General features: G+C 42.9%; 1 protein-coding gene across 1 annotated transcript; it reads right to left on the bottom strand.

Moving 5' to 3' along the window:
- Nucleotides 1-4,102: 4,102 nt before the first annotated feature.
- Nucleotides 4,103-22,375, bottom strand: Ptges3 (prostaglandin E synthase 3). Its single transcript, NM_019766.4, has 8 exons — nucleotides 22,071-22,375; nucleotides 12,572-12,685; nucleotides 12,072-12,141; nucleotides 11,125-11,223; nucleotides 9,200-9,289; nucleotides 7,073-7,135; nucleotides 5,995-6,019; nucleotides 4,103-5,290 (listed from the first exon to the last, which is right to left on the bottom strand). Coding segments are annotated over exons 1-8 (483 nt in total). The 5' UTR covers nucleotides 22,073-22,375; the 3' UTR covers nucleotides 4,103-5,270.
- Between the last annotated feature and the right edge of the window lie 106 nt (nucleotides 22,376-22,481).

Below are 22,481 nucleotides of genomic sequence, written 5' to 3'. Positions count from 1 at the left end.
TATAAAACAAAAAGAAAACCAAACAAACAAACAAAAAGAGTCAGGGTGATAGCCAGGCAGCGGTGGTGCACGCCTGTAATCCCAGCACTTGAGAGGCAGAGGCAGGTGGATTTCTGAGTTTGAGGCCAGCTTGGTCTACAAAATGAGTTCCAGGACAGCTAGGACTATACAGAGAAACCCTGTCTCAAAACAAAACAAACAAACAAACAAACAAAAAAACAAAACAACAACAACCCAAACCAAACAAAACCAAACAAAACAAAAAAATCTCAAAACAACAACAACAATAAACCAACAAAACAAAATTAAAAAACAAGCCAGGCGTGATGTTGCATGCCTTTAATCTCAGCACTCGAGAGGCAGAGGCAGGCAGATTTCTGAGTTCGAGGCCAGCCTGGTCTACAAAGTGAGTTCCAGGAGAGCCAGGGCTATACAGAGAAACCCTGTCTCGAAAAACAAGAAAAACAAAAACAAACAAACAAAGTGTTGTGCTGGAATGCAGAGGATGGTTTCTGGTCATCTTCAGTCACTCTCCACCTTGTTTCTTTTCTTTTAAACATTTATTTATTATGTATACAGCATTCTGCCTTCATGTATCCTGCAGGCCAGAAGAGGGCACCAGATCCCATTACAGATTACAGTTATTAGCCACCATGTGGTTTCTGGGAATCGAACTCAGGACCTCTGAAAGAGTAGCCACTGCTCTTAACCTCTGAGCCATCTCTTCAGCCCCTGTTTGTTTCTTTATATAAATGTATATGGCTGTTTAGCCTTCATGTATATTTATGCATCATGTGGATGTGTGCTACCCTCAGAGGCCAGAAGAAGACATTTAAATCTTCCTGAAGTTACAGACAGTTGTGAGTCTCCTCTGTGCACTGGGAATAGAATCTAGGTCCTTTGAAAGAATAGCCAGTGCCCTTTCCCATTAAGACATCTCTCCAGCCCTTCTCCACCTTATTTACTTACTATTAATTTAATTATCTTTTGGTATTTTTGAGACAGGGCCACTCTATATAACCCTGGCTGCCCTTGAACTCTCAGGCAGAGAGTAGACCAGTCTGGCCTCGAACTCACAGAGATCTACCTGCCTCAGGGTCCTAAATCTTGGGATTAATGATGTATGCCACCACACCCTGCCCAGGTTATGTTTTTTTTTTAAAGATTTACTTATTATATGTAAGTACACTGTAGCTGTCTTCAGACACTCCAGAAGAGGGAGTCAGATCTCGTTACGGATGGTTGTGAGCCACCATGTGGTTGCTGGGATTTGAACTCCGGACCTTCAGAAGAGCAGTCGGGTGCTCTTACCCACTGAGCCATCTCACCAGCCCCCAGGTTATGTTTTAAGACAGAATCTTGTTACTGAACCTGGAGCTTCCTGTTCTGATTGGAGTGCCTGTCAATGTGGTTCCATGATCTTCCTCTCTGCCTCCCTAGGTTTGGTTGCCACTAGCATGGTCCCTCCCCTCCAAAAAAAAAAAAAAAAAAAGCAAGATGACAAGAGCAATTTGGTCAATACTTGGGGTTTGGGATATAACTTTGTGAGTACAGCACTGAAACTCATAAAACCAGGTGTGTGACACATGCCTATAAGCCCAGCACTGGAGAAGTAAAAATAGGATCCAGGAAGCTGGGGAGATAGCTCACTAAGTAAATAACCTTACCAAAGCTGACGATCTGAGCTCTATTCCAAGTATGGTAGGAGGGAAGAAGTAACTCCTGTGCACTGTCCTGTCACTTCCATGTCTACCCTGGTCATCCTGACTACATGAGACCCCATCTAAAACAAAGTTCCAGGCACAGTGACACACACTGTAATTCAGGCAGGCCAACCTGGTCTCTTATCTATATAGAAAACTCTAGGCCACTCAATGCTTCTCATAGCAAAACTTTGTCTCAAAATAAGTAAATTAACTAATTAATATCAAGAATTTCAAAAGTCATGTAAATAATTAAATCCATTTGAGTTTAGAAAGTAGGAAACTCATTCCATGTGGAAAATTAGTTGAATGGTCTGTATCTAAGCACAGGACATTGAGTGTTGTGATTCTGGGGCTTCACACATATTAGACAAGCACTCTAAGCAGAGCTGTTTCTCTAGCTTCATCCACTTTTGGAGACAGTTTGTGGCACCCAAGCTGACCTTAACTGTAAGATTCCCCTGCCTCTGTGTGCTATCACAAGTGCTGTAATAACAAGAATATGCAGGGACCTGAAGAAAAAAGTGATGAGTCTGTGCTTTACTCTGCTCCACAGCAACCATTTCTGTTTTTAATGTGTATGGGTGCTGAGCATTTTGGCCTAGGAGGCCAAAAGATAATATCAGATCTCCTAGAATAAGAGTTACAGATTGAGGTTGTGAGCCACCTGACTTGTTTGGAATAGAACCCTGCAAGAGCGAGTGTTCTTAACTCCTGAGCTACCACTCTTGGCCTCCACTTTCCCCACTTTGAGGCAGGGTATCTGTGGTTTGAATGAGAATGGCCCCATTGGCTCATGTGTTTGAATGCTTAGTTCCCAGGGAGTGGAAGTGTTTGAGAAGGACTAGGAAGCATGGTCTTGTTGGAGTAGGGGTGACATTATTGGAAAAGTGTCACTAGGGGTAGGCTCTAAGACTCTCAGCTACTTCTCCAGCCCCATGCCTGTCTGCTTCCCATCATGATAGTGGGCTAACATTCTAAACCTATAAGCAAGCTCCCAATTAAATGATTTCTTTTTATAAGAGTTGCTTTGGAGCCGGGCATGGTGGCACTCATCTTTAATCCCAGCACTTGGGAGGCAGAGGCAGGCAGATTTCTGAATTCGAGGCCAGCCTGGTCTACAGAGTGAGTCCCAGGACAGCCAAGGCTACACAGAGAAACCCTGTCTCGAAAAACAAACAAACTCGGAACTTCCCACTTCTACCTCCCAACTTACAGATGTGTGCCACCATTCCCAGCTCAAAAATCTTTTTCTTTTTAGGGACAGCGACTCACTGTGTAACTTGCTATGTAGACCAAGCTGGTTTTAAACTCACAGGGTCCAGCATGCCTCTGCCTCACAAGCATTTTACTTTATTTTTATTTGACTGTCATGTTTTGCCTGCATGTGTCTTTGTGAGAGTGTCAGATCCCCCTGGAACATACAGTTGTGAGCAGTGCTGGGATTGAACTCCGGTCCTCTTAATTGCTGAGCCATCACTCCAACCACAAGCAAGCTCTTTAATTGCGACTATTGTCATGCATGTGTGTACTGGCTGGTTTTGTCTGTCAACTTGACACAGGCTGGAGTTATTAGAGATAGGGGCTTCTGTTGGGGAAGTGCCTCCATGAGATCTAGCTGTGGGGTATTCTCTCAGTGATCAGTGGGGGAGGGCCCATTGTGGGTGGTATCATCCCTGGGCTGGTTGTCTTGGGTTCTATAAGAAAGCAAGCTGAGGCTGGGCAGTGGTGGCTCATGCCTTTAATCCCAGCACTCGGGAGGCAGGCAGATTTCTGAGTTCGAGGTCTGGTCTACAGAGTGAGTTCGAGGACAGCCAGGGCTACACATCTCTCCAGCCCAAAAACCCAATTTTTACCTAGAACTCCAGGCTGTAACCCAGAAATAGAGTTCTTGCTGACATGATAGAACCAAGAATCCACCCCAACACCATTAAGAACTGAGCACACTGGTGCAGTACTTACAATCTAGCATTCAGAATGGAAGCAGGATTGCTAAAGTCAAGAGCACCTTAAACTCCCTAGCAGGAAGCAATCAAAATACAAAAACAAGGGAGCTGGAAAGATAGCTCAGCAGTTCAGAGCATTGCCTGAACATCTAGAGGACACAGGTTCAATCCCCAGTACTCTCAGGGTACACATTCATACATGTAGACAAATAGACAAAACATGTACACATAAAATCCAAAAAACAAAACAGTAAAGCACCCCCCCCCAAGTCCTCCCTCCTGAAACCCTTCTTTTGAATTCAGGTAATATCTCCTTAAAATGATGAGTGTGGGGTGTTCGTTATCACTATTAGCTTTAGAGCACTGGAACATACTTTTACGTCAGTCAGTGGTTCTCAATCTGGATCAAAGCAGTAAACAAGGTGACACTGCTAATTCAGGAGTGAAAATGTACAGGAGGACAACACATTCACTTTTATTTCAGTCAAGTCACAACACTTGTCTGGCTGCTGCCAAGTGCCCACAGCTTCCCATTTACAGACACACTTTACAGGGTTTCCTGTGACAGTACAGCAAGCCTCTTTGTTCAAACAGGACCAGTCCAAATTTTCCCTCAAAAAAACAAAACAAAAAAAAAAAAAAAACCAAACTCCATTCCAGTAAGGGGTAAATACATGAAATTACAGCAAACAGACACTTAAAAGGACAGCCAAGAAATCTTCCAACAGTTTATTAGAAAGAATGTAGACATTTAAAAAAATCCCCACTGTCATGAACATAAATTGAGGTTTTCCAGCCAGGGCATAAGCTGAAATCAAAACAGAAAATAAAAAAAATCCAATAGTGTATTTAACATTGTCCACTCATTTGCCATACTGACTGTGCAAATACAAATCTGGTCTAAAATGTACATACTCTCAAGCAACAATGTACAGCTTTCTTTGTCCTCCATGCTAAGAGATGTAAAAGCTTAAGGGCCAAACAATACCAAGTGTATAGGCTTCAAAAACCATCTAAGTTAGGGCATCCACTAGTTTTTGCTAAAATACACCTGAACACTGACAAGTGATCACATACAATGATGTAAAGTACATTTTTTTTTTTTGAAAAATAAACTTTAGTGGAATAATTTTGAAAGGTATCCTGAAAGAATGGCAGGTTATCAGTTTAAGGTATTAGCCAATTTGTTTCCGCCTCCTTTAAATCCATGGTCTAGGATCTAAAACTTTCATCTTTCCCTAAGCTGAGAGCTTTCCTAATGTGTAAGTAATTGTGTTATGATGAAAGACTTAGATGAAATGCAATTATTTGTCCGAGCTGCTGGAGCAGTTGCCTAGGATCAACTGCCTCATGGAATCATGGGAAATGTTCATGCATAAGGATACTGCCTTAGCTGACTTAAATCGCCCCACACAATGGTACATAATCAACCCTTAGTGAAGCCTTTCAAAAAAAAAAAAAAAGAAAAAAAAGAAAAAGAAAAAAAAAGGTTGACAACTGGGTTAGAGGAGGCAAGTACAGCATATCTGCCTTTAGAGCTATCGACTCAGGGGTTTTCTCAATTGTGAAATCTTGCAGAAGTTATTTTCCTTTCTCAAAATCCAGGCGATGACAACAGCCCTTACTCCAGATCTGGCATCTCTGAAAGAATTTTACAGACAAGTCAGCAAGGTCTACAAGAGAACTACAAGAGAATCTAACACTTATATAAATTAAATGGAGGCAGCAAAACTAAGAGCTCCCTAGTAATCATGTGAACACTTACTTACACACTGAACATGTAAGCACACCTTAAATAATAAACCCTCCTAAGAATGTGACAAGACTTTTTGGTTCTTAGTTCACTAGCCCATATCCATCCTTGGAAATGCCCTCTTCTTTCTAATAAGTTAATTCTAGTCCATGCCTTATTGGAGGCTAGAGACATGGCTCAGAGGTTAAAAGCTCTGGTTACTCTGCTAGAAAATCCAGGCTCAACTCTCAGCACCTACATGGCCGCTCATAGCTGGCTATACTCCACATCAAAGGACTCTGACACCCTCTTCTGTCCTCCCAGGCAACAGGTATACATACAGTGCAGACACATATTCTGGTAAAACACTAACAATAATAATAATAATAATAATAATAATAATAATAATAATAATAAGCTATCATTTTCCCTTCACTTTTCCTGGTGGTGGTTAGGATTTTCATCTAACCTGTACTCTACCACTCTTGTGCTTAAAAAGAAAATATAGGTGGTGTCTGCTCTGAAAGTTATTCTCAGTGTGGACAATCACTACAGCAGAAACATTAAAAACAAAAACAAAACCCCCAAAATACCCAAACCCCAAGACACTCACTTTCATCATCACTGTCTTGTGAATCCTGTAGAAGAAAATGTGAAAAAGTTACCGAATTGATTATACATATCTCTTTATAGAATAGTGTACCTTAAAAATCCTAAGTATTGTAATTTTTTTCTTCCTTTTTTGGTTTTGAGACAGGGTTTCTCTGTATAGCCCTGGCTGGCCTCGAACTCAGAAATCCACCTGCCTCTGCCTCCCAAGTGCTGGGAATAAAGGCGAGCTCTATTTATTTATTTATTTATTTATTTATTATTTTTAATATAGTACCAAAATAGTTACACAGAACCTAGGAATTTAATGATGCGGTTTTTTGTTTTTGTTTTTTTGGTTTTACAAGACAGGGTTTCTCCGTGTAGTCCTGGCTGTCCTGGAACTCACTTTGTAGACCAGGTTGGCCTTGAACTCAGAAATTTGCCTGCCTCTACCTCCCGAGTGCTGGGATTAAAGGCATGCGCCACCACGCCTGGCTTTAATGATGCGTTTAAACTCAAGGCCTATTCTCCTAAAGTGAATGGCTTTGTAGCACAAGATCCATCTTTAGGTTCTCCCCCAACTTTGTCAACCTTTCTTGGCATTCAATGAAAGGAAAAATTTATACACAGAAGTCAATGAATTCTAATTCTATATACTACAGCTGAGAATTCTCCCAACTATGTAAGTTTATATTAAGATATTAATACATTTCTGGGGAGATAATGTCTAAAGTAGTAGAGTACACCTTCCTCAGTGCATTCACATCCCTTTATTACTATAGTCTCTGACCTGCTTTTAAATCCCATTTCTATCCTTGTCAAATGATAATCTTTCAACTCTTAACTTTTATGTAATGATTTGTTAAAATATGATCCTTAATGGTTCACAAAAACAATTTCCCTAGTAGGTAAAATCTTCTAATATGTTAAGAAACAAGACAGGGCCAGGGCTACACGGAGAAACCCTGTCTTGAAATGCGCCCCCCACCCAAGGAAACAAGACGGGGGTAGACTAAGGATAGGGGTGGCTGCACTCTTGAGGGCAACACTGAGTCTATAAGACGATTGCAAGTTAACAGAAAAGGGGCACACATACTTACATCATCTGCTCCATCTACTTCTGGTAAATCTACATCCTCATCACCACCCATGTGATCCATCATCTATTTGAAGAAAAAAAAAATCAGCTTTAAAATGTTAAATTCAGCTTTACTAGGCGGTGGCAGCCCAGAATAGGCCTTTAGGACAGCATAAGTTCTCATGAATGAATGCAAAAGAACCTTTAAGTACGCTCTTTCTATAAAAGGCTGAATGTGAGACAAGAGAAAGTACACAGGTTGCGGCGGCAAGAAGATTCAGAAGTTTAAGATCACCCTCAACGATACTAGCGGCCAATATGGCGGGCTATAGGAAAATTTTTTTTTTTTTGCTAAATTCACCCAGGAAGATATCTACATATAGCAGAAAATGCAACTGATAAAACTATGTGTTGAGCTGGAAAAATGACTCGTGTACTGCTCTGACAATTGCAGGGCAATCTGACATCTTTATGGCCCCCACAGTAAAGGAGCCAATGTAGGTAAGGAAAAAACTCCTGTGAGGGAGGTCATATATAGGTCATACAACAAGCACCTTTTGAGATGTGATTCTTAAGCCTAGGGTAGCCCAAACAACTCTGCTACCTCTGACTACTAGCTAGACGATATGAGAAAGTTTTATATCTAAATTTAAGGGAAATAACTTTACATGCCACTTTGTAAGAAAAGTAAAAACTTAAAATACTTGATGCTATCCTTGATTTCAGGACCTAAGATAGCTTAGAAAGATGCGCATGAGAGTGAAGGTGGGGTTGGGAGAGTCGGTTCAATAACTAAAGGTTTAATTCCCAGCACTCACACAGATGAGGACCACAACCATCTGTAACTCCAGTTCTAGGGGATCAATCCCATGGCCTCTTCTGGCTTCCATGCAAACAAGCCTTAGCCAGACATACAATAGGAATAGTATGTTCAGCCCTAAAACAATAGCAGTCTTTTGGGGGTGAGAGTGGGAAAAAGAATAGAGAAAGGAGGGTGGCACAGTGGCCTGCACCTTTGATCCACACAGCATATGGAAGGCAAAGGCAGGCACATCTCAGTGAATTTGGGGCCAGCCTGGAGTACGTAGAAGTTCCAGACAGCCAGAGAAGAGAGATGCTGTCTCCTGCAAAAAGCCAAGAGTTGGACTAGAGAGATGGCTCAGCAGTTAATAGCACTGACTGCTCTTCCAAAGAAAGGTCCTAAGTTCAAATCCCAGCAACTACATGGTGGCTCACAACCATCTGCACATCTACAGTGTACCCATATACATAAAATAAAGAAAAAAAGCCAAGAGTTCCATCACCTCTAAGAGGGATGGTCTCTTGCTGGGCAGTGGTGACTTGTGCCTTTTATCCCAGCACTCGGGAGGCAGGATGATTTCTGAGTTCGAGGCCAGCCTGGTCTACAGAGTGAGTTCCAGGATAGCCAGGGCTACACAGAGAAACCCCGTCTCAAAAAATCCAGCACACCATGATGGTCCTGTTTTTTTTTTTTTAAATTCTTTTTAGGGGAGTTGAAGAGATGGCTCAGTGGTTAGGGTTACCAGTTGATCAACAGTAACTGTCCCCTCCCCATCCATCCCCTGAGACAGGGTTTCTCTGTGTAGCCCTGGCTGTCCTGAACTCAAGAGATCCACCTGGTCTACAGAATGAGCTCCAGGACAGCCAGAGCAACACAGAGAAACCCTGTCTCAAAGGAACGCTTCACCCTAAGACCATCTCTTCAGATGTTTGTCCATCATATGTAAGCCTGGTGCCTGAACAGTCCAGACATGATAAAGGCTACCAGATCCCCTAGAAATATAGTTATAAGCAGTTGTGACATGTCCTGACTACATGGGTTTCTGTCCAGAAAACCAAAAAGGGTGACCAAGGAGTGGTTGAGAGCACCTGTTACTCTTTCAGAAGGCTGGGGTTTGATTTCTAACAACCACATAGTGGCTCGGAACCCTCTGTAACTCCATTACCAGGGACCCTGACACCACCTTCAGACTCTGCCTTGGAACCATGTCCCAAGTGGTGCACAGACACATATATGCAGGCAAAAACTATCCATACACATTAAAATGGAAAAAGAAAAAAGGGATTAAAAGGATTATATAGAATATATTATGGGAACAGGGTAGAAAATGCAATTAAAAAAACTTACCTCAGAGAAACGGTCAAAATTCGACATGTCTTCATCTGAGTCATCCTCCCAGTCTTTCCAATTATTGAAGTCCACACTGAGCCAATTAAGCTAGAGATCAACAATATCACCTCCATGTTATTCATAACCAGTAATGAGACATAAAATCAGCTCAAAAAGAAAAATCCACAAGAAACCAAGAGGGGTAATAAGTCAAGGAATCATTTTTCTTCCCCCCGAGACAGGGTTTCTCTGTGTAGCCCTGGCTGTCCTGGAACTCACTTTGTAGACCAGGCTGGCCTGGAACTCAGAAATCTGCCTGCCTCTGCCTCCCTAGTGCTGGGATTAAAGGCCTGCGCCACCACAGACTGGCTCCAGGAATCATTTTTGACTGTCCAATTTAACCTTTCATACAAAAACATTTATTGGGAAGTATTGCATGATACCTGGAATTAATCCAATTTACAAAGGCTAACATTCAACTATTAATCCGTCTTTAGAGATGGATTATAGGTCATGCTGTTAGGTTGTTTCCAACCTACAGCTTTGTGCATATTAGGTATTCTGTCAACTGAGATACCCCAGTGCCACTGTTTACAGTCTACGCAGTACCTCACTATGAAGGTACTTGGCTGGCCTCAAATTCAAAGAAATATCCTGTTTCTAACATACTCTCCCCTTGTACCATCTTGTGATCAGAACTCAGGCCTTCAGGTTTGGCAGTTAATCACCTTCACCCTGCCAGCCTATCCTCAGTTCCTTGAATCTTGAATGTCACTAAACTTTGCTCCCCTACAGTAACCAAGTAACTTATCAGTATGCTGGCTAATTTGTCACCTCAACACTGGTTACAGTCCTCTGAGAGGAGGGAACCCAACTGAGAAAAATGCCATCGTAAGATCCAGATGTAAGGCATTTACTTAATTAGTGATTGAAGGGCCGAGCTCACTTGGGGTGGGGGTCATCCCTGTGCTGGCAGTCCTGGGTTCTATAAGAAACAGAGGCTGGACAAGCCATGAGAAGCAAGCAGCACCCTCCATGGACTAGCAGCTCCTGCCTCCAAGTTCTTGCTCTGCTATGATGGACTAAGAATATGAAGTATAAGCAATATAAATAAACTCTTTCCTCCCCAAATTGTTTCAAATGGTGTTTCGTCACATCAATAGTAACTAAGAAACCCAGGCAAGCTAGTCTTGATGTCACAACCTTTCTGCCTTAGCCTCAAGTGTGCCACCACACCTGATGCAAAAGTTTGTCTCTCCAATGCAAAAGATCCTAATCAACTACGGTCTGATTTTATGACATTTGATGAGAATGCCAAGTATAGAACACCAGCTTTTTTACAATTATAAAAATGTATTGCCGGGAGTGGTGGCACACGCCTTTAATCCCAGCACTCAGGAGGCAGAGGCAGGTGGATTTCTGAGTTTACAAAGTGAGTTCCAGGACAGCCAGGGCTATACAGTGAAACCCTGTCTAGAAAAGCCAAAAAAAAAAAAGTATTTTTAGGCTTAAAAAGATTCTGCCTACAGGCCAGAAGAGGGCACTAGATCTCATTATAGATGGTTGTGAGCCACCATGTGGTTGCTGAGAATTGAACACAGGACCTTCCAAAGAGCAGACAGTGAGTGCTCTTAACCTCTTAGCCAGCTCTTTGCCCTATTTTTATTTTATTTTTTTAAAGTACAGAATAGAGCTTATTCAGGACATAGGGAGGGGAGTTAAGAGAATAGCAGAAGCAGAGAAAAGCAGAGGAGAAAGTGGAGAAGTAGAGGCCAACCATGACCACTTGGAGAGGGGAGGGGGCAAGACGGAATGGGGAGAAAGGGAGAGCAAAGGGGCAAGAGGCAAGCGAAAGAAGCAGGAGTAAAAGACACCTATTTTTAATTCTTAAAACATTAAAACAATCAAACAGAAACCAAAACAAAACAAAAAACCCAACCTACCTTTGCCCTTTCCTTTGTTAACCTAGGCCATGACTGGCCGGATTCTCCTTTTCGCAAACAACATAAAATCGATCTGTCTGTTCTTTTATGCTTGGAATCCTACAACAAAAGCATCATATCACTCATCTCTCTGCTATGATAAAAACAGCCCTCCCACCATACTGCTAAGGGATAATATTTAGGACCTTGAAACATGCTAGGAAAGTTCTCTGTAACAGAGCTGGACCTTCATAATTTGGTTGTTACTGTGCAGCCCAGTCTTGAACCCAAGATCCTCCACAATTAGCCCCCTGAGTGTTTGAGGGATCCTCTACACAAAGTTTTGTCTCTTTCCTCTGAGGTGGTTTTCCTACATAGGCAAAGCTTTTCTGAGTTGCTACTACTTCCTAAACTTTCAGCTTATAGCCACAAGCCTGATTCATTTTTTAAAATTTCTTTCCAAACAAGCTTTTTGGCTACTCAAAATTTCTGATAGAAGATAGAAAGATTTCAAAGGTACTGTCATTTTGCCAGTGACAGAATAAAAAATATGTAGGAAGAGAGGTTGCTGAGTGTCTAAACTGTTAGGCTAAGCAGATTTAAGATTTAATGTTTATTATTGTGGTAGTTTAAATGAAAGTGGCCTCACAGGCTCATAGGGACTGGCATTGTTGAGAAGGGTGGCACTATTGGGGGGAGTGTGCCTCTTCAGGTGGGCTTTGATGTCTCTTCCTGCCTCTCCAGGTGTAGAACCCTTAGTTACTTCTCTGGCACAATTATCTGCCTACATGCCATCATGCTTCCCTCTGTGACAACAATGGACTGAATCCTTGAGCTGGAAACCAGCCCGTTTCCCTTTATAAAAACTGCCATGTCATGGTTTCCTCACAGCAACAAACCCTAAGATAACAGCAGCACGCCCAGCTTCTCATCATTTAAATCAGAAAAAAAGCATCAATGGTACTTACATTTGGATCGATACAATGAAAAAGATCAATTTCATTTAAATGCTTAAAATTATCGCTTCCTCCAAGACAACTAAAAAAAAAAAAAAAAGTGAGACAGAGAAAGAGATTAGAAAGCCAGTTACATACAGTAAGCTTTGGGTAACACAGATGTAGAAAGGTGGCTGGCTAGTTCATGTCAATTCTACACAATCCTAGAGACAGGAGCCTCAAAGGAGAAAATGCTTCTATAAGATCAGACTGTAAGAAGGCCTATACTATAGTACATTTCTTAGTGATTGATAGGAAAGGGCCCAGCCCATTGTGGGTGCCCCCACCCCAGGATTCTGTAAGAAAGGCTGAGCAAGCCAGTAAGCAGCACCCCACCATGTCCTCTGTCCTGCTTCCACTTCCTTTGATGATTAACAGTGGATCCATAAGCCCAATAATCCATTTCCACCCAACATCATGGTGTTTCATCACAGTAATAATAGACACCTTAAATAAGACAAAAGGCAAATTACCTGAAAGTAAGTTTGGATTTTTCAAAGTTTACATTAACATCTTTACTGTCTTCAACACAAAATTCAATGAATACATAGTCCCTTCGATCGTACCACTTTGCAGAAGCAGGCTGCCTATAAGTAGAGAAAATGATAAATTCAAAAAGGAATTCTTTGAGTATTTATAACTTCATATTTAACAGTCATTTATTTCTCTTCTCCATCACAAGTTTAAATTTCACTTTACATTTATCTTACATTCCAAAGGCTTCAACAAAGTACTTTCAGGAAGACTTAAAACTTTCCTAATAGGGAGTTTATTCTGGGAGATGAGGGAATGAGGCAGGGCTCTTAAGTAGCCCACATTGGCCTTGAATACCTGATCGTTCCTTGCCCTACCCACACAATGCCATTCATTTATCATAGGACAAAAAGTAGGCTTTGGAAACAAACAAACCAGGTGGTAGCGGCTCAAGCAGTAAGTAGGAAGGCAGTGGAACCTCTGAGTTTTGAGCCCAGCCTGGTCTCATCTACAGAGTGAGTTCCAGTACAGCCAAGTCTATACAGAAAAAAATATATATATATCTCAAAAAAAAAAAAAAAAAAAAAAAAAGAATCAAACGAAGCCAAAAATAAACACACAAAACACCACCCAACCCAAAAATAACCCCCCTTTCATCATGGTTAACAGGACTTGAAGCTAAGATCTAACATTTAATGCCAGTCAATCACGAGGTGATAATTCTTTAAACCATCACTACTACAACTAAGACACAGATTTAATTATAAAGAGAACTTAGGCACCTTCAAATAAATGTATTATTTTACAATCCTGCTTTCAACATTAGTAACTGGGAATTAACAGGGACATATCGCAGTGGCATAATGTTTGCCTAGCATATGCAGGGTCTGGGTTTTATATACTACAGCCTAGAACAAAAGTATACAGCAAGGTGTTAGTCATCCCAGACTGCAGGAGACTAAGGTAAGCGGACTGCAATTTTAGGATGGTTCAGAGTACACACCAGGCTATTGTTCCACAGAACAAGAACAAGGGCTGGAGAGCACTTGCTACTCTTGTAGATGATCTGGGCTCAATAACCAGCACCCACATGTCAGCTCACAACCAGGTGTAACCCCAGTTCCAGGGGATCCAAAGTCAATAGACAAAACGCACATACGCACACAAAACCATAGGAGGGACCATGTGTATGTAGCCAAGCTCTACTACTTGAGGTGGCCCCTGAGATGCACCCAGTTTTGGAAAACACCTGCAAGTTGTCTTGACTTCCAAACATGTCCAGTGGTAGATGTATACACAGCAAATAATATAAAGTCTAGAAAAATGACATATGGTAGTGCCCCAATTTCAAAAGACAATAGCGAGCCAGAATAAAATAAACACTATCTTGTTAGTACCTATTGGCAGATGTCTTGAGTTTTTCATATTAACTATATGCCCCTGTGTCTTGAATTTAACAAGTGTACATCACTTGTTCAGCTTGATTTGATATCAGATTTCAAATACCCCTTTCCCTTATAAAATTTATTACTGATATAATCAGTTGGTATTGTTTTTATAGTTCTGTTTAAACATTTCTTTTTATGTATACATAAACAGGTACCCAGCAATGGGCCTGTAAAGCCACAGAACTAGTTGCAGTAGTTGGCTCTTTCCTTCAGTCTTGTGGGTTCTAGAAATCAAACTCAGGTTGTTTGGATGGCAGAAAATGTCAAGATTTTTCCCTGCCAGCCAGCCCTCTTTTTTGCCTTGATCCCCATAGGATCTCATGTGGCACACCCAGGCTGGCTTTGAATTCAGGGTTCCACCTGCTTCTGTTTAAAGGTGTATGCCACAACCACCTGACAAAGTTTTTATAGCCAGGCAGTGAGGTTTCTTAGTGTAAGGTGGATTAGATTTGAGAAAGAAGCCAGGCGTGGTGACACACGCCTTTAATCCCAGCACTCGGGAGGCAGAGGCAGGCGGATTTCTAAGTTCGAGGCCAGCCTGGTCTACAAAGTGAGTTCCAGGACAGCCAGGGCTATACAGAGAAACCCTGTCTCACAAAAACCAAAAAGAAAGAAAATACAAGCAAACAAAAAAACCCCAAAAAACCCCAGACAACTCTACATAAAACCACAACCATTCACACAAAAAATATCAATGAGCCAGGCAGGCACAACACACAATTACAGAAAGAAAGAAGCAGACCAGCCTGGTCTACAGAGTGAGTTCTAAGACAACTAGGGCTTCACAGAGAAACCCCAACCTGAAAAACCAAACTCTCTCTATATATAATTATGCATGTAAAACATTTAAAAGAAAACAAAGAGGGGCTGGAGAGATGGCTCAGTGGTTGACTGCTCTTCCGAAGGTCCTGAGTTTGAATACCAGCAACCACATGGTGGCTCACAACCACCCATAATGAGATCTGACGCCCTCTTCTGGAGTGTCGGAAGACAGCTACAGTGTACTTACGTATAATAAATAAATAAATCTTAAAAAAAAAAAAAAAAAAAAAAAGAGACATGGGAACGTAGGTGTGCAGTGGTGGCACAAGTCTTCAATTCCAGAACTTCAGAGGTGGAGGCAGCCTAGTCTGCAGAGAAACCCTGTCTTGTGGGGTGGGGTGCAGGGAGAACCAGGAAAGAAATCCACCTTATTTCCTCAGTCACATTAAGAATTCAACATTATGGGCTGACCTGTTTTCTGTCTGATCACTTCAGAATGAGACTTTTATTTGGAAACAGAGCTTTTAAAGGGAAATTGAAAGTACAATCCTAAAACTTCCAATGTCTGGTGCCCTTATAAGAGGAGATGAGGATGCAGATGAGAAGACACAGATGGTGTTTCTTAAACGAAAGAGTATATCATCTTAGAAATATTACTTAGAAAATAAAAATAGCCAAAAGTAACTCCCCTTTTTTTTTGGTTTTTCGAGACAGGGTTTCTCTGTGTAGCCCTGGCTGTCCGGAACTCACTTTGTAGACCAGGCTGGCTTCGAACTCAAAAATCTGCCTGCCTTTGCCTCCAGAGTGCTGGGATTAAAAAGGCATGCGCCACCACGCCCGGCTGCAACTCACTTTTTAATAATGGTAAGGTCTCACAACATTTTAGGCTGGCCCCAAATCTGCCTTACAGTAGCATCTACAATAGTCTCTTTACAAATCAAGTCCCACATGTATATTTATATTTTTTTCTCTTGGTCTTACTTGAAATAATTGGGGGAAAATAGGATTTAGGATGCTGGGGTGAAGAGAAAGATTAGCATCTCAAGAACTTAAAAGTCAGGCAGTGTACACATGGCCTTTAATCCCAGCACTTAGGAGGCAAAGGCATAGGAGTCTGAGGCCAGCCTGCTGTACAGAGTGAGTTCCAGGACAGCCAGGAACTACCAAGAGAAAGCCTGTCTTGATTAAAACACCAAAACCAAACCAACCAACCAAAACAAAAGGACTCATGTTCAGTTCTTAGCACCTACAGCTACATAAAGGTACCTCATGTAGACTGTAACTTCAGCTCCAAAGGACTAGATACTCTTATGGCCTCCTCAGAAATCCAATAAACACTGGTGGCAAACACCCACATATACATAAATCTGTTTTCAAAAACTCTCCGGGCGTGGTGGAGCACGCCTTTAATCTATAGTGTTAAACCCCAACTAAAAGATGTTTCTGACCAAATAGTCCTAAACTAAAGGACTCCCATGTCAAAGGCCCTTTATATATGCAGGCAATGATGGCTCGTTGATGCTTTTCTATACTTTCAAAAACCAACCAACCAAAACCACAACTTTTTTTTTTTTGTTAAGGTCTGTGTGTATGAGGGTTTTGCCTGCATAAGTCAGAAGAGGATGTTGATCCTCTTGACCTGGAATTAGGAAAGGCTGTGAGCCTCCACATGGGTACTGGAAACCATTCAAGTCTTCAAGAACAGTGAAGTGCTAAGTTTTTTACAGACAGAATCTCTACATAGCCCTAGCTTTCCTGGAACTATGTAGGCCAGGCTGGCCTCCAACCCAAGAGAACTGCCTGGCTCTTACTCTCAGGCACTGGATTAAAAGCTGGCATCACTACACCCAGCTTTTAAGTACTGGACCCAAGTCTCCCAGCATTACTAACCACTACCTCACTTTTTAATTCACTTAACGTGAGACATAGTTCAACTTTAAGATTTGCTACAGAGCAGCCATCAAAAGCATCTCATGTAACCATGCTATAGAAAATACATTAGAGCTTGATAATTAAATGTTTACTGGAGCTGGGCGTGGTGGCGCATGCCTTTAATCCCAGCACTTGGGAGGCAGAGGCAGGCGGATTTCTGAGTTCGGGGTCAGCCTGGTCTACAGAGTGAGTTCCAGGACAGCCAGGGCTACACAGAGAAACCCTGGGGGGGGGGGGGAGGGAAGTTTACTGGAAGATTATACTGTGCTAGAGTTGTATAATTGGAGAGGAAAATTCCAGCTCTTCTTTGAGCCAGGAATGGTGTTTTAGGGAGTCTAAAGTAGGAGCATTACTGTAGGTTCCAGGTCATCCTGGTCTACGTTCTCTGTGCAATCTAAAGGCTATAATCCAACTAATATGGCAATGTAGGATAACTGTGCTCAGGCTTCAGCTTCAGGCCTTCACACACACCAGCATACATTATGTGTAGCCACACACACATATAATCACAGAAACTGATTATGTATGTTTGCATGCAATACATATGTACACTTGTAGCTGGCCAACAAGCTAGTGCCCTGTCCCCACAGCATGGTACCCAGCTTTTATGTGGGTGTCAGATATGTGAACCCAGATCCTCGTGTTTATCAGCAGGCAAGGGCTTTCCTGGCTGTACTATTTCCCCTATCTTCTTTTCAGTGTTTTTAAAGGAATATCTTGTTAATGAGGCAGCTTTAACTATACAGTCCTAGATGGCTGAAAACTGCATCAAACTTCCTGCAGGGCTGGTGTTCCACAGGGAGGCAGAAGGATCAGGAGTTCACAAGAGAATGAAAACAGTTTTACCTGTATCAGTTTGTAATAAGAACCAGACAAAGCAGATACCACAGTTTTGCTAATGGAAAGCCAGGCACAGTCAATTATGCTTGTAATCCCAACATTTGAGAGGTGAAGGCAGGCATTCCAGGCCAGCACCCTCTGCCTTAAAAAAGAAAAAGTTAGTTGGCTGTAATGATGCACACCTTTAACCCCAGCACTCAGGAGGCAGAGGCAGGCAGGTCTCTGTGCATTCAAGGCCAGCTATAGAGACTGCCTCAACCGGACCCCCAAGAGTTTGCCAAAAAAAAAAAAAAAAAAAAAAAACCAAACAAACAAACAAACAAAAAAAAAAAAAACCCAAAAACCCCAACAACAAAGAAACTGGAAAGGAGATTTAAATAAATCTTTGTTTCTCAAATTATGTGCCAAGGTAACATTAGGGCACCACAGAGGAAAGTCACAAGATATTTTACATCAGAGAGCAATCCAATGGCACACAGTTGAAGATCAAGAGAAATCATCTAAATGCACATCAGTTTGAAGAGATTTAGCTGCATTACACCCTGTATTGTTTTAGGGTCTCAAAGCTGGGATTTCAGTAGTTCCCGTGATTCACTTTAAAAAGAGGGTTAGTGGAGGTGTTGGTACATATCTTTTATCCCAACACTGGGGAGGCAGAGCTGGGGATCTGAGTTCAAGGCTAGTATGGTTTACAGAGTAAGACCCTGTCTTAATCCTTCCCCCCCAAAAACCCTATCAGTTCATCCATACAATAAATAAGAGCTAGGGCTAAAGCAAAGTGGTAGAGCAGTTTGCCTAGCACATGTGAATGAAACCTTGTGTCTGTCTTGGTTGTAAGATTTTAAATACAATTCTAGATTTGAGACTCTATACAAAGCTGGACATGATGGCACATTGATGGCACATGCTTGTAATCTCACCATTTGGGTGGTAGGAGGCCTGATTACAAGTTCCACATCAGCCTGGCATACACAGTGAGACCTACTTAAAAACCCCAAACCACCAAAACCCCTATCATCTATTTTATATTGTCTCCCTGGTGTGAAGGAGGAAATATCAGTAACTGCTTAAGATCCAAAATGATATCTTGGCTTCTAGTTCTTTAAAATGAAAAATACAATTAAACAGTAATTTTAAATTAGCAATAAGAAACCGGGCGTGGTGGCGCATGCCTTTAATCCCAGCACTCGGGAGGCAGAGGCAGGCGGAGAGGCCAGCCTGGTCTACAAGTGAGTTCCAGGGCTATACAGAGAAACCTTGTCTCGAAAACAAAAACAAAACAAAAAAATAGCAACAGGAGTAACCTACAACCCAGCAAATTTTGCCACTTTGTTTCTATGCCTTCTAGTTAAAGTCTAACTCAGCAAGAAAAAAAGGGAAAATCAGTTGCCAGGTTACAGTGGTTAGGAAATCAACATTGAACAAAGGCCACCATCAGATACTCTTCTCAAACTTGAACCATATACCACATGCCTACTAAAAGTTTGGAAAGCTGAAGATTTTGGGAGTTTTGCAGAGTAAAAATTCAACAAACAGGCCAGGCATTGTGGAATTTAACTTTTAATCCCAATACCTAGAAGGCAGAGGCAGTCTGATCTTGAGTTCAAGTCCACCTTGGTCTACATGAGTTCCAGGACCATACAGTGAGATTATAGCCGGGGCTATATATAGTAAGACCCTATCCTATCTCAAAGAAAAAGTCTGTTTACAGCAAACATTAAACTATACACTATCAACCAGAATTTTCCAATTTCACTTTAGAATTCTACGTCAATAGTTACATAAATGACTTGATGTTTACAAAATGGTATATAGTGAACATTTTTATCATTGAAGGAGTTGTTCCTATTTACTTTACGTGTTTTTTGCCTACATGTACATAAGGACACTGCTTATATACCCAGTGTCCACGGAAGCCAGAAGAGGGTTCCTAACCCTGATCCCCTGAAATCTGGTACTGTTGTCAACCACCATGTGGGGTTTGAGAATTGAACCCAGATCCTCTGCTAAAGGATGAGCCACCTCTTTAACCCTGTAGAATGACCATTTTAAAAAGACCAGGTATCTGACCTCTTCAAAATGTGCACAATGGTGCAAACCTGGTCCACACAGAAACCTCATCACAAAAAACAAAAATAAATGAGATGTGTGCACACTATATAGACCTATCTGGCCTTGATCTTATATAATCCCAATATATAATCCTATTGGGTTCACCTATAATCCCAAATAATTAGGAAGTGGAGGGAAAGAGTAGGAGTTCAAGGGGGATCCTCCCACATATTGGGAGGTTAGGCCACCTAGGGCAGCATAGACGCTTTCTCAAAAAACAATCCCTTTAAAGAAGGTAATAGGATCAGGAGTTGTACACCTTTAATCCTAGAACTCAGGGAGGCAGAGGCAGGTGTATCTCCAGCCCAAGTTCCAGGATAGCCAGAGCTACACAGGGAGAACTTGTCTCAAAAAAAAAAAAAAAAAAAAAGCTGGGCGTGGTGGTGCACGCCTTTATTCCCAGCACTCAGGGGGCAGGCGGATTTCTGAGTTCAAGGCCAGCCTGGTCTACACAGAGAAACCCTGTCTCAAAAAACCAAAAAAAAAAAAAAAACCTAAAAATCAAAACAGACAAAAACAAACAAGAGCACCCACACACACAAAGGTTGGAAAGATGGCTCAAGGGTTAAAAGCGCTGGCTGCTCTTCCAGAGGACCCAGGGTTCTAGCCCCAGCACCCACATGGTGATTCACAAACCTCTAGCTCCAGGGTATCCAACATTCTCTTCAGGCCTGGCCTCTAGCAGTGCAGATGATACACAAACATACAGACAAAACATCCACACCACACTGCTCTTGCTTCTACAAGAGCACCCAAGCAGGGTGGCTCACAACTGCCTCTAACTCCAGATTCAGAACTAACACCTCTGCTCTCAGCAGGCAGTTGGTTCTGGTAATAGAACTTGGGTTCTCAGCAAGGGTAGCCAGTGCTGTTAATCACTGCGCAGTCTCTCTACCTCCTAAATTGCTACTTCTGGATGAAAAGATGTTTCGTTTGGCTATGTTTATCTACTAAATTGATTATGTTTTACCTAGCAATTCATTTTCCCCGTACAGTTTGGAAAATATCAAAAAGTTTTTACATAAACTTGTCCTAAGAAGCCAACATGACATCAGAATACAGGTCAGTCACACACAAGAGCTTTTTCTTAACATCTCAAAGGTAAAATTTAAATCCATGCTGGTGAGATGGCTAAGCAAGTGAAGGCTCTCCGTTTCTCTACCTGACAACTTAAATTGTTTCCCCACAGACTGTCCTCTTACCTCCAGGAACACGAGGGGGTGGGGGGAGGGCACACACATGAATAAAATTACTATAATGAAACACTAAAATGTAAAACCTGCTACATATCTTTGTTTTTATGGGGGACTCCTCCAAATTTCTTTACACATTTTCTAGTACTACATGGTCTTCTTCTAGGACCTGTTTCTCAGCCACTAATTGGCTCTAGGACATCGTCTATCAATTTAGATTTTTAGCCATTCAAGCAAGCAGTTAAAACTTAAACTTGTACAATCGTTAAACTTTTTTTTTCAACTACAATCCGTAACTTTTAGTGCTGTGCATAGCAGCCACCCACACCACCCTCAAGTACTGTAATTCAATTCTCTCATATTTGAAAGTTGTCCAGGCTAGAAAAATAAGGGCAAAAATTCTTAGATTAAAAGAATCTGTAACCTCCATATAAACAAATTAAGACCTTCAGGCAAGTGAGATGGTCATTTTATACCTGTTTCACCTCCGCATACAAAGAGCATGACGAAATGCCACCCAAAGTTTATTGAGGTACAGAGAAGAAAAGAGTCCACAAGTATCTTGTGACTAGACACGTGCAGAACTACCTGCTCCATAGTAACTATTACTCGCTGCCAAGGAGGTGACCGCATTTGCTAGCGTTCACCATTTTCAAGAGACCCGAGATGTGGGAACGGGAAGTTTCGTTGTGGTGACGGCATGGCCCCCTCTAGTTGCCTAGCAGTGCCTGCCGCCGAGGGCCGCGTGGTGCCCTACCGGTAGCACCGGCTTACGGCGGCACCCACAAATGCTCTCAGCCCGGTCCTGCCGGGTCCGGGCATCAGCACCGAGCGGCAGGACTCCACGGCTCCCGGCGCCCTCATGGCGGAAAGCTCACACACGAGTTTAGGGCCTAAGGCTAAGTTCCCAGAGTTCCGAGAGAGCCAGGCTGTCTAGGGAAGAAAAGTGGGATTTCTGGCACGAGGAATCCGGGGGTCGATCTGGAGGTGGGGAAACGGACATCTGGAGGAAAAATGTCCTCCAACGGTAACAGGAACAAGGATGCAGGCCCTCCCACCCCACGGCAGGGCTGCCACCAGCGCGGGCGGGGAGAAAGGCGAAGGGCCGAGGGTGGGGGGAGGGCGAGGGGCCGTTTCCCGGCAGCCGGGGCTCCCGGCGCGGCCTCGCTCCGCTCCGGGACGACCTTCCGTCGGCGGGATGTCGCACTCACATGGTGAACGGGGCAGAGGGCCAGACAAACGGGTGGGCGGGCCTCGCTGGCGGCGGCTGGCGAGTCGACTCCTCTCCGGCGGCGACTCCGGCGGTCTCTGCCCGGTCGCGGCCTCTCCTCGCTCCTCTTAGGCGACGGCGGCGGCGGGCTCGGCCTCGATGCCCAGAATGCACCGCGCGGAGAGCGGCTCCCTCAACCCGGGAGAGAAGGAAAGTGTAGGAAAAGGGGCGCGAGGACGGAGAAGGAGCGTGCGTGCGCGCGAGGGGTGGCGAGGCCGGGCGGCGGCTGGTGACGCAGCAAAATGCCCGGGCCGGCCGCCGCGCGTGCGCAATCGCCGTTTCCAGGCTCTGCGCGGTTTTCTAGAGATCTCTACGGAAGGGGCGGGGCCTCCCGGCTCCTTCGCGATCCTTC

The sequence above is a fragment of the Mus musculus genome, chromosome 10 (assembly GCF_000001635.26).
Source record: "Mus musculus strain C57BL/6J chromosome 10, GRCm38.p6 C57BL/6J".
Taxonomy (NCBI): Eukaryota; Metazoa; Chordata; class Mammalia; order Rodentia; family Muridae; genus Mus; species Mus musculus.
This window is presented reverse-complemented; position numbering and strand designations above follow the sequence as displayed.